General features: G+C 41.4%; 1 protein-coding gene across 1 annotated transcript in view; it reads right to left on the reverse strand.

Moving 5' to 3' along the window:
* The window catches only part of TTN (titin), a 245,604-nt gene that overhangs the window by 162,573 nt on the left and 70,972 nt on the right, over positions 1 to 12,059 (reverse strand). The window contains 19 exon segments of the mRNA XM_030454664.1: positions 66 to 344; positions 597 to 878; positions 3,548 to 3,835; positions 4,011 to 4,298; positions 4,418 to 4,696; positions 4,774 to 5,052; positions 5,149 to 5,427; positions 5,714 to 6,001; positions 6,104 to 6,382; positions 6,529 to 6,810; positions 6,929 to 7,207; positions 7,942 to 8,223; positions 9,103 to 9,390; positions 9,523 to 9,810; positions 9,911 to 10,189; positions 10,290 to 10,568; positions 10,671 to 10,949; positions 11,153 to 11,440; positions 11,559 to 11,837. Coding sequence (XP_030310524.1) covers positions 66 to 344; positions 597 to 878; positions 3,548 to 3,835; positions 4,011 to 4,298; positions 4,418 to 4,696; positions 4,774 to 5,052; positions 5,149 to 5,427; positions 5,714 to 6,001; positions 6,104 to 6,382; positions 6,529 to 6,810; positions 6,929 to 7,207; positions 7,942 to 8,223; positions 9,103 to 9,390; positions 9,523 to 9,810; positions 9,911 to 10,189; positions 10,290 to 10,568; positions 10,671 to 10,949; positions 11,153 to 11,440; positions 11,559 to 11,837 — 5,364 coding nt within the window.

Raw genomic sequence — 12,059 nt, forward strand, 5'->3', positions numbered from 1 at the left:
GGAAAAGTAGGAGGAGATTGACAGGAACAACGAAACGTCAAGAAGGTGCCAATGTTTATACAAACCTCTTAGTGTTACAGAGGCAATACAGGAGTCACTTCCCACATCATTTACAGCTTTACAGTGATATTCACCAACATCTGCAGCATCTACATTGAGAATGTGAATGCTAGCTAGGAAGTTTTCAGACATGACCTTGTACTTCCTGCTGCTCCGAATTTCTCGTTTGTCTTTATACCATGAAATCTGGAATGGAGGAGTGCCCTGAAGCTCACATTCCAGGTGGATATCAGACCCTTTCAAGGTCTGGACTGGATGGGGCTTCTTGGTAAAAATGGGAGGTGCTGGAAAAAAAAAAAAAAAGGGTTAAAGTTTGTGTTATTTGAGCAAAAGAGACCAAAGAGGCCAGACTACTGAGGCAGAAATTCTGATGTTGAACAACAAAGACAAACCATAAATAAGAAAGAGAAGAAAAGAGATAAACCAGCTAGTCAGGCAGGTTTTGGTCTTTCTGACTAAAGACAGTAGGATTTAACAGCTTTTCAACAAGAGGACTCATACAGATAGAAAGTTAAGGAAAGAACTGGGATTCTGACCTTTTACTTTCAATGTGGTACTGGTGCTTGCACTACCCGCTGGATTCTGAGCTTCACAAGTGTAGTCACCGCTGTCTTCAACACTAAGGTTGTACATTTCAATGACTGCCACTGAATCCACAAAGGACATTCTGTGTTTTTCACTGGGATGGATTTTGGTTTCGCCTTTGTACCAGGTAACTTTTATTTCTGGAGAACCACTTATTTTGCATTCATACGTAGTGGAATCATATTGTTTCACAAGTCTTGAAGAATCTAGTTTCTTAATAAAGCTTGGTGGTTCTGGAAAGCCAAAAAGGGCAGATGACGCTTTAAAATGTGCTGATTCTTTAAATAAGCAGGGAAATATGTAATAGAAAACATAAACTTTGGGGATTTAGCAAGCATCCCAAAAAATCAGAACTGCTCTAATTGTAATTAGAATTATTTGCAGCAATTGCTATGAATTTCTTTTTAGATGTTATCAAATTGGTTCAAAATCTAAATTAGGAAGCAAACAAGCTCTCTATCTGCATTTGAGTTTGCTTCTTCTTAGTTTATTGTCTCACACTACTTTTCCTTCTGTGTATTCAGTACAGACGAGCTGATGTGTGGTTTTCTTTAATTAATACCCTCTTGCATTTCAGCCAAGAAATATTATTAAGTGTATTTATGCTGAGCATTACAGAAACTGCTTTATATCTTAATATGCCCTTAACAGTTGATATAGCCAGTAAATGTTTCTGCATTATAACACTTCACATATATACATATAAGAAATAAAAGTCAATTTTATGCAGCAAACAAGATGTTCAGAGTAATCATGCTGGGAAGAATTATGAGGTGGCTGGTATTACACAAAATGGTGTTAAAGGCCCTGTAACTGAAAAGTAAACCAGATGGTCACATTTTGTTCTGTAAGGAGAGAAAGGGGTGGAGGTTTGACACCTTTAATCAAAAATACCATACAGATGGTTCAGAATCACAAGACTAAATGCTCATAGATCAAAAAGATATAACTAGTAAGACCAAGAGGTGTTAATGTGGGCACAGCAAAAGAATCTCCCTGCAAAACAGGATGAAGTGCTTCTTTGTGCATCTGCCTGTAAAGTGTAGGAAGAATATCTATTTTACTGTGAGCTATTTCAAGATGTGGGACATTTGCACAACATCCTACGTTGTTAGTAAAAAACTTCCTTACAGTTTCTAAAAATAAATATGTTAACACAAGACTCTTGGAACCTTGGTAATTTACTATCAGATTTCATTTTGAAGAGTTGATTATCTATCTGTATACTAGCAGTTGCTGAGTAGTCACACTCCAATTCCATTCCTTACCAAAAATGAGGATACACATTAGTAAGGTATTTACCTAGAATATAGAGCATTTTCTAGAACCTAAAACAATTGTAAAAAACTACAGCTAGGGAATATTAGATGTTAAATTGGGAAAGTTAATAAAAACTGGGAGATTTTCAGGTTATTTGAACCAAAGATTTTAATAACACAAAGAAAAGGCTGTGTGTCTTTGAAGTAAGATAGCATCTGCTTAAATTGAACACATGAGATCAATGTGTTCAAAGTGCAAAACCCCTTCCTATACAGAAACGGCTGACAAGCAATGAACATTATTAATTTCTCAGCCCCGGGGAAATTTTACAAATTCTTAAAGCTGTGAACTGAGTGCCAGTGTTAAGTTTAAGATAAAAAAATAAAACAATAATAATCCTGGGAAAAAAATAATTTCAAGATTTCATGAAGACAGAGTTGAAGAGTAAGCAAGTACACAAGGTTATTCAGGATGATTTTATGAATATTAACTTCTGGTAAAGTAGATTATGTTGTTATCATTAATAACAAACAGATCGTGATTCTAGTGTAAGAAAGTTTTAAACTTTTTAAAGAAGTTAGATTTATTGCTACAATCTTTTAATGGTTTTTGTAAGTCAACCTAAATATTAACAGTATCACTACTTGCCACTGAATCCTCAGGTAACTGAATCTGCCACACTCTTCCCATACCACCAAGAAAATTCCTTATGGGTAGAATATACTCTCTCTATATATAATACATCTGACAAGAAATTATTACAAAATCTTGCCAGTAACCGTTCAATTTCTTGTGTTATATTAGAGAGTAAAAGTAATAGTATTTACTCTTCAAATGTCCACCACCCCCTCGCCCACCAAGTTCATACAGAGGGGAAAAAAACAAGAAAGCACTAAACCAGCAAGGGCTTTTGAACTCATACATAATTCAAGTAGCATATTTTGCATTTCTTTGTCTATAAAATCAGTAAGAATGAGATATCTGGAACAGCTATAGATAAACCAAATGTTTCCACCTACATTGAGGAAATTGTGCTAATACATGTGTCACTTGTACAAGTCCGATGTAGTCATAAATTTAAACGATTGAAATATATAAAATCCACACCCTATCTGGAGAAGCAAAATATGGGTGGAATGGGTATTTGTCACCATGTCTGCCCTCAGCCCCTCCAATTTTGCTGTCTAGTGCAGCAGTTTTCAATGTTTTCAGACTGTCAAAGTAAAATTATTTGCAAGAGCTACACACCCAGTAAAAATATATTTAAGTCTCATAAATGAACTGAATTTCTCTGTTACTTTGTCCTCCCCTGCGCAACTTAGTTAGTGTCAATACTGGAGAAAGACTTTAAGGAAGACAGATTTTTCTAGACAACAGAGCCATTCAAAAAGGCACAACCGGTACTAAGTCAGAGTTAACCTTTGAGCAAAAGAATCCCTTTCATAAGAAAAATCAGACACCACACTAAATGGGAAGATGAGTAAGTGTTTAAGTATCACAATAATGTTAAAATTAAATAAGACATCTCAGCAAAGACTCATGTAAAGGTTGTTGGTCACACACGTCTGCATTCAGGGCTTTGTTTTGCAGGTGTGTACATTGCAAAGGAAATCCTCATGAACACTTAAGCTCACAGCAATACCTTGTACACCCAGTTGAGCTGCACACGCATCCTTTCCAATGCTGTTGCTGGCAGTACATGTATAGAGTCCAGCATCCCCTTTGCTGACTTTTAGAACGGTCAAGCTGGCCATGTTTTCCACCAGTGTCATCTTGTAGTTGCCACCTGGGCGGATTTCTCTGTTGTCTCTGGTCCAAGAAACCCTCATGGGAGCAGAGCCAGTCACATGGCACTTAAAGGTTGCACTTTCCCCTAGTGCCACATCGACAGATACAGGCTTGATGTCAAAGAAGGGAGGCTGTAGATGTTCTGCAAAGAGGAAAGCATGGCAGAGCTCACCACCAAGCCCTCCTCACAACACACCTCATCATGCCATACTCATGGTCACTGGCCACCACAAAATAGGCAGAGTGGAAAAACGGGTAAAGAAATTTTAAAAAGCAAAGACATACAAAAGTTCCGTGTTTAAGAGGGAGCTACAAACCTGTGAGGAAAAGTTTGGCGCTGGAAGATGCAGTCCCCAGAGCATTTTGAGCTGAGCAAGTATATTTGCCACAGTAATCCATATTAGTTTGCAAGATCTGGAGAGTTGCAATATTATTTAAGAAGGCTGACTGCATATTATCGTTGTCACTTAAAAGAACCCCATCCTTGTACCAAGACACCTGGAGAGGCTCTGAGCCATTTATCCGGCAATCAAATGTTACTGCGGCACCAACCACCTCCTGAATATCTTTCAGTTTTCTGGTGAATGTAGGGGGAAGCTGACGTTCTGCAAAACAATAATAACCACCACTATAAGTAGGAAGCCAATAACTATTAAATACATAAGAACCCCTTTCTGTAACCAAGAGAGTTCCTAAACTACCCCAGGAAAGAATGGCCCATCACCTTTAACAACAAGCAAAGCCGTAGAAGTGGTGAAGCCAACGCTGTTTTCTGCTTTGCAGATATATTCTCCAATGTCACTGTCCTCCACGGTGGAGAATGCCAGTGTTGCCACACTATTCTTGAAGTGCATTTTGCAAGCCTGTGTTGATCTGAGCTTAGTGTCATCTTTGTACCAGGACACCTTAATTTCTGGTGCACCACCAATTTGGCATTTTAAGATCAAGGGCTCTCCAACCTTCACCTCCACACGGTCCAGGTGTGTGACAAAATAAGGTGGTTCTAGGGAAGGAGAGAGCATGGTGAGCAGAGACAGAGCATCACTGGGGTGGTTTAGGGGGATCATGGGTGATGCGTACCTAAGATGGATACAAGGCTGTGGCATACATCTCCACCCGCCTCATTTGCCACCTCACAGGTATATTCGCCTTCATCACTCTTGGTGCTGTTGAAGATTTCAAGAATGCCAGATTTGTCTGTTGTTGTAACACTGCAGCGTGGAGTCTGAGCAATGGGCACGCCATTTCTTTTCCAGGTGACTGAGATGGGAGGAGTGCCTATGTAGCTGCTTTCCAGCACAATGGACTTGCCCTGCTCTACACTGAAATCACTTAATTTCTTCACAAAGACTGCAGGCTCTGTGGGGAGGCATAGAGCAATAGTGAGAGGGACAGATGTAGCAGGGCTGCAGGCAGAGTGGGAAGGAAGATACCTATGCATACACACAAACACACCTTTCACAAAGAGTTGGGTTGTGCATGAGGCACTGCCAGCCTCGTTTGTGACCATGCAGGCATAATCCCCACTGTGGCCTGGCTCCACACTGTGCAGCTGCAGCTGTGCCACAGACTCATCCAGAGAGATAGAGCAGTTGTTGTCTGGCACGAGCTCCCTGATGCCTCGGAACCAGCTCACTTTGAAGGGAGTACTGCCCTTGATGTAGCTGGTGAATGTCACACTTGACCCAGGCAAAACTTCCTGGGGATCAGGTGTCTTCACAAAAGAAGGTGGTTCTAGGGATTATGCAAAGAAGTGAAGAGGAAGAAAGATGTTAGTAAGAGAATCTCTGCTGTATAGGAAGGAAAACTGGAGCAGGTTTGAGGGGAAAAAAAAAAAAAGAACAAAGAAGGAAAGAGGGAGAAAACAACCAAAAAATCCCTAACCAATCAAAGGAAAAAAGAAAGAAAAAAAACATAAAACAAGAAAAAGAAACCATGTGAAACCAGAGGGAAGGAGTAGAAGAAAAAAAGAAGAAGAATAATTTTTTTTAAGGTACTGTAGCATCCTCCTTCCACTGACCTTGTACAGTCAAGAAGGCACTGCATTCATCTGATCCAGCCATATTGGCTGCCACACAGCTGTATGAGCCTTCATCCGTGAGAGCCAGGGCATTCAGCTTCAAAGCACAAACATTATCCAAGAATGAGATTTCATATTTTTCTCCACTAACAATCTCATTCCCATCCTGAAACCAGGTAACAGATATGGGGGACGTGCCGGACACTTTGCACTCCAGGAGCACCGAGGATCCCAGTATCCCATTTGTTTTCTTTAGCTTTCTTGAAAACGAAGGAGGAACAAGACGATCTAAGCAGGACAAGGCAGGACAGGAAGAAAAGTGTTGGGTGTTTTGCAGAAAAAAAACAGCTTCCTTTAAAGACGTGTGAGCAACAAAGACATAGAGCTGACCTGAAACATCAACTGAAGAAGTGCAGCTGCTCTCCCCCACCTCATTGGATACCTCAAAAGTATACAAGCCCCTATCACCCCTGTCTGCAGAAAACACTTTCAAAGTAGATATATTGTTGAAGAAGTTAATTTGGTATTTGCGGTCACTCCTCAGTTCTTTGCCATCTTTGTACCATTTGGTGATAAGTTCAGGTGTTCCTCCTACTTTGCACTCCAAGGTAAAAGGATTGCCAGCCATTACTGTGATTGGCTCAGTCTTCTCTAAGATGACTGCCGGTTCTGAAATAGTAAGGGAGGGGGTCAGTGTTTCACCAAGAAATCCACCCACAAATCGGTGAGAAAAAGATATAAGTAGAAAACAAAGGCTGATAGAGTCAATTGTGCAAGCTGTGAGATCTAGTAGCTGTGAAGCAGGCAATACCCACCTAGTACTTGTAAAAAGGCAGAACACTCCCGCATGCCAGCATCATTTTTAATCTGGCAGATGTACTTCCCAACATCAGTTCCCTCTGCACTGGCAATCTCAAGAGTTGCAATGTTGTCCATAAACCACATTTGGACATTCTCACTCTCCCTAATAACTTCACCCTTGTCCTTGAGCCAGACAACAGAAATTGGTGGGGATCCTTCCACCACTGCCTGCAGGGCTGTTGGCTCCCCAATGAAGATTGCAGTATCACTCAGCTTCTTGGCAAAGCGTGGGGGTTCTGATGGCAAAAACAAGGAGGTAGAGGAGGGTTAATCAAGCATGCCTGCTTGGATGATGGACAGTCAGGAGATAAAGAACAAACAGTCATGATGCCGTTGCCCCTCTAATATACAAACCTTTGAATTTCACTGGGCACGTACAAGTGTCACTTCCCACCTCATTCATAGCTTTACACTGATATTCTCCAGTATCTTGAGGTTCCAGATTGAGAATATGAAGACTGGCAATGGAGTGTTTCGCTGTCACTTTGAACTTCTTGCTGCTCCTGACCTGTCTCCGATCCTTGAACCAAGCTACCTCAAAGGGTGGAGTCCCTGCCATCTCACACTGAAGGATAACATCTGAGCCTTTAAGTGTGTCCACAGGGCTCGGCACCTTGCTAAAAACAGGTGGTTCTATAAAAAAAAAAAAATCACATCATAATGTGTGAGCCTGCTTCCCTGGGTTAGTTTCTAGACAGCATCAATAGCCAACATATTCAGGAAGGGGGCCTACACTTAATTCTTGTAAACTTATATTTAGCTTCCAAATATGTGGCATCAACTCTAAAAAATGCTGAGCCCTTGGTGACTCCTAGCAACCCATCCCAGCAGCTAGAGTCTGAAGGGCAGAAAATGTGACACGTCTGCACCTGTCTGGAGTCAATACTCAGTGATCCTACCCAAAAGTCACTCTCCCTTCTCTCCAGGACTACATTCCAGCTTTTCCAGATCCTTTCCAGGCATTGAAGCTCAGCAACACATCCCCCTCTTCCGTCTCAAATTCCTGCCAGGATCATTGTGTATAAAAAGGTGTCAGAGAGATGTCTGCAAATAATGTCCAGCTCCCTCACTATGGCTGGTGCTCCATCTAGTCTGTTTCCCTTATGACTTAACAAGCTTGCCTTAATCAGATTGCAATTGACTTAAATGGAGAGACAAGGGAATGACTGCACAGCATTGAGCACCCACCACTATTTCCTGTCTGGTCTCTGCTGCTTAAAAGGCAGCTTTTGCAATGTGAGAGCAACTGGAGTGAAAAAGCCACAGCAGCTACTAACTGGCATATCTGCAGCAGGGGAATGGATGTGCAGCTGGGAATGGGCCTGGAACCAAGGGATTCTGGTGGTGTGTGGAGACGTGCTGCTAACCTTTCACAGAGACTGAAGTGCTGCAGCTGGCTGTGCCAGCAGAGTTACAGGCTTCACATATGTAATCGCCGGAGTCTTCAGCGTTGGCACCCAAGATGGTTAGCATTGCCACGGAGTCTACAAAGGACATGTGGAGCCTGTCGCTTGCCTGAAGTACCTGATCATTTTTGTACCACATCGTTCTGATCTCTGGTGTGCCACTGATTTTACATTCAAGTTGAACTGTGTCCCCCTGCTTCACAAAACGCAAAGCTTCAGGCTTCTTGATGAACTTAGGAGGTTCTGCAGAACAGAATAAGTATGTAAAGTGTCAGAGTATACCTGCTTGTCACGTGAAATCTACAGTGCAGAGCAAGAATTATTGGGTGCACAAGAGTATTAGGGCACAACAAAGTGAGCTTGCTATCACAGCTGGATGCATCTTCAACCAGAGGTTCCTATCAAGTAAAGACGCAAGATGTAAAAAAGAAGACAAACCCAACAACTATAACCATATTCTGCCAACTCTCAAGACTGCTGTGTTTAACAGCTTGAGCTGTAAAAAACACGTGATGGATGATTGCTGTGCCCAAGGGAAGTTTTGCTGTTACCTCTGAGGTGTGAAAATATCCCCAGGATAGCATAAAAGATTTGACAAGCTCTTCACTCTCAGGAGCAGCAGAAACACGGTAGGGATAGTTTCACTTGCTTACACAATATTTCTTCATTAAGATTTTAAGTAATGCATAGTCTATATTAAATCATTAATTCAGAACTCCAATTGAAATCTTCAGCAAATTTCAAAGAGTCATCATGCTGGCCTACAAATTCAAAGTAGCTGTATTTACCGTTTCACTGTTTTTGTGTAGGGATTGCTATGTGTGAATAGCACATTGATTGTAGTTTAAGCACTAATGGCAAAGTAAAAAGCAAGGTGAGTGCAATTCTCCATACAAACATCTTCACAAGAGGACCTTTCCTCTTGTAGATTTTGCACATACACAAAGCTTCTTCTGTCATGCAGTATAAGAGAAGGTCACCACATAGTATATTCCTGCTTTCTGGAAAGCTACTTTCTGTATATTTCCAGACTGGAAAGGGTGGAAAATGAGACTCAGTAACAAAGAGGTCACTGCCCAAGAAAAAGAAAATACACAAGTGAATGTGACTTTGTCTTAATACCTTTGACACTGAGTTGGGCTGAACAAAAGTCTTTTCCAGCTTCATTACTGGCTTGGCAGGTGTATTGGCCAGAGTCTCCTTTACCCACTCTGAGCACTCGAAGGTGAGCTGTATTGGCTACAAATGTAATGTTGAAGTTTCCTCCAGTTCGGATCTCCCGACCATCCTTGGACCAGGTGATGTGTATTGGCTGGGATCCAGTAACATGGCATTCAAAGTCAGCACTTTCTCCAAAAGGTACATCAACAGATTCTGGTTTGATATCAAAGACAGGTGCTTGCTTGGGTTCTGGAAACACAAGGAAAGAGGGTAATTCTCATAGTCCATGAAAAACCTAGTCCAACATACAGATACCATCACATCTATGAAATGGGAAGGGAGAGCCTGTGATTCAGGCAGAAGTTATGTGAGCCAACACACCTGCAACTGTGAGCCTAGCACTTGAAGTGGCAGTGCCCACAGCATTGGTTGCTGTGCAGCAGTACTGGCCAGTATGATTCAACTCTGTTTGCTTCAGTTGCAGCACTGCAACATTATCAACAAAGGTTGTGTGCACATTGTGGTCATCACTTAGCAGCACACCATCTTTATGCCAAGTCACATTAATAGGTTCTGAGCCATTGAGACGACACATAAGTTTAAGGGGTAAGCCAGCAGGGTGCTCGATGTCCTTTAATTTTCTCACAAATGAAGGTGGTCGTTTGCGCTCTAGAAGAAAGTAAAGGATAAGTATGCCCAACAAAGCAATTGGTTTTTACAGTTTTTCAAGAACAAAAGAATTTGCAGCAAGATAATACAAAATCATCACCTTGAACTGTTAAGAGAGTCTTTGTAGATGCGGTTCCTACGCTGTTTTCTGCCTTGCAGGTATATTCTCCACTGTCGTTGCTAACCACTTTGTTGAAAATAAGTGTAGCAACATTGTCTTTAAAGAACACTTTGTATTCAGGAGTAGACCTGAGTTTTGTATCACCTTTGTACCAAGACACAGTGATTTCTGGTGTTCCAGCAACATGGCACTGCAATGTTGTATAATCCCCAACTGACACCTCAAGAGATTCCAAGTGTCTAACAAAATAGGGAGGTTCTAAAAAAGAAGCAATTAGACAGGCTCATTAGGGTGCTAGGCCTTGGAAAGTATACACTTGAAAGATCAGCCAAAAAAAAGGAGCAAAGAGAGCACACACCTAGGGTAGAGACTACAGCCTCACAAACATCTCTTCCTGCCTCATTTTCAACATGGCAAGTATATTCTCCTGCATCTTCTTTAGTACTGTCAAGTATTTCCAGAATGCAGGATTTCTCTGTGGTGGTGATGTTACACTTCTGAGTTTGAGTGATGGTGTGGCCATTTTTCTTCCATGTCACAGAGATAGGCAGGCTGCCTGTGTATGTGCCCTCCAGGATGATGGGCTTGCCAGGCTCCACATACTGATCACTCAGTTTCTTCACAAAGACAGCTGGCTCTAATGAAGGGTAAGGAGTCACAAATGTTGAGTACAGCAAGACAAATGCAGGTAAAGAAATAATATTTGAAGATAAATAACAGAGATGCAGTGATTACAAACCTTTTACTGTAAGGCGTGTTGTACAATTTGCCCCGCCAGCATCATTAGTCACTAGACAAGTGTACTCTCCACTTTGGAGAGGAGTTACATCAAATAACTCAAGTTCTGCAATGGAGTCCTCCAAGTAGATATTACATTTGTCCCCTGGCACAAGTTCATTGGCCCCTCTAAACCAGTTCACCTTAAAAGGAGGGGTTCCTCTGATAACACATGTAAAAGTGATGCTTGTGCCTGGCAAGACATCCAGAGGCTCTGGTGTCCTCTCAAAAGAAGGTGGTTCTAAGCACACAAGAGAAAAAAGAGAGATAAGACAGGCTGCTACAGCACAGCCCTGGCATTTCCACCCACTTACTGAAGATAAAGAACAAAAGATTTCTTTTCTAGTCAATAATTTTACCCAAGTATATTGGCAAAAGACTACAGGCAATTTTAAGAGAGAGAAGAGAAGAGCTCGGGGAGCTTCCAGACCATCATATACTGACCTTGTACAGTCAACATAGCACTGCACTCATCTGAACCAGCTACGTTGGTAGCTTTGCAGATGTAAGTTCCAGTATCTGAGTCATTCAGTGAATTAACTTCTAAAATGCATAGGTTATCTGAAAAGGAGATTTGATGTTTTTCCCCACTGACTAACTTAATTCCATTTTGGAACCAGGTAACAGAAATAGGAGGTGAACCCAAGACTTTGCATTCCAACAGTGCTGAGGAACCCAAGACAGAAGGGGTATCCTTTAGTTTTCTTGTGAAAGAAGGAGGAATAATTCGATCTGCAGAAAGAAACATAAATCCATGGTTAGAAAGAAAAGGAGGGAAGGAATGGAAGAAAGAGCACATGAACAAAAGAAAGATTTTGTGAAAAGCTAGAAGACAAGCAACCCAACCAACCTAAAACATCAACTGATGCTGTGCAACTGCTTTTCCCCACATTGTTCTGCACCGCAAAAGTGTACAATCCACCATCTTCCTTTTCTGCATCCATAATTTTAAGTGTAGATACTTTATTGAAGAAGGTAATTCTGTATTTCTGGCTGTTGGTCAGCTCTTTGCCATCCTTGAACCATCCTGTGGAAAGCTCTGGTGTGCCTGCCACTTTGCATTCCAAAGTACAGGCATCTCCTACAGTAACCCTCATTGGCTCTGCTTTCTCTACAATGACTGCAGGCTCTGGAAAGAAACAGTAACATGTATACTGAAAACAGGAATTGATCAACACTAGATATAAGTATTATACCACTGTAAGACAGGCCATGCACATTTGATACTAAGGATGTCACAATCTGTCGGCCTGGGGAGTTTTTTCAACTCTCTTTTTTTCCCCACCCTTTATTGCAGTCTAAACTGGAGATTTCAAATGCTCTCCAAAATGAAGTAAAAATATTTTTCAAC

This window comes from Calypte anna, chromosome 7, assembly GCF_003957555.1.
Source record: "Calypte anna isolate BGI_N300 chromosome 7, bCalAnn1_v1.p, whole genome shotgun sequence".
NCBI classification, from domain to species: domain Eukaryota; kingdom Metazoa; phylum Chordata; class Aves; order Apodiformes; family Trochilidae; genus Calypte; species Calypte anna.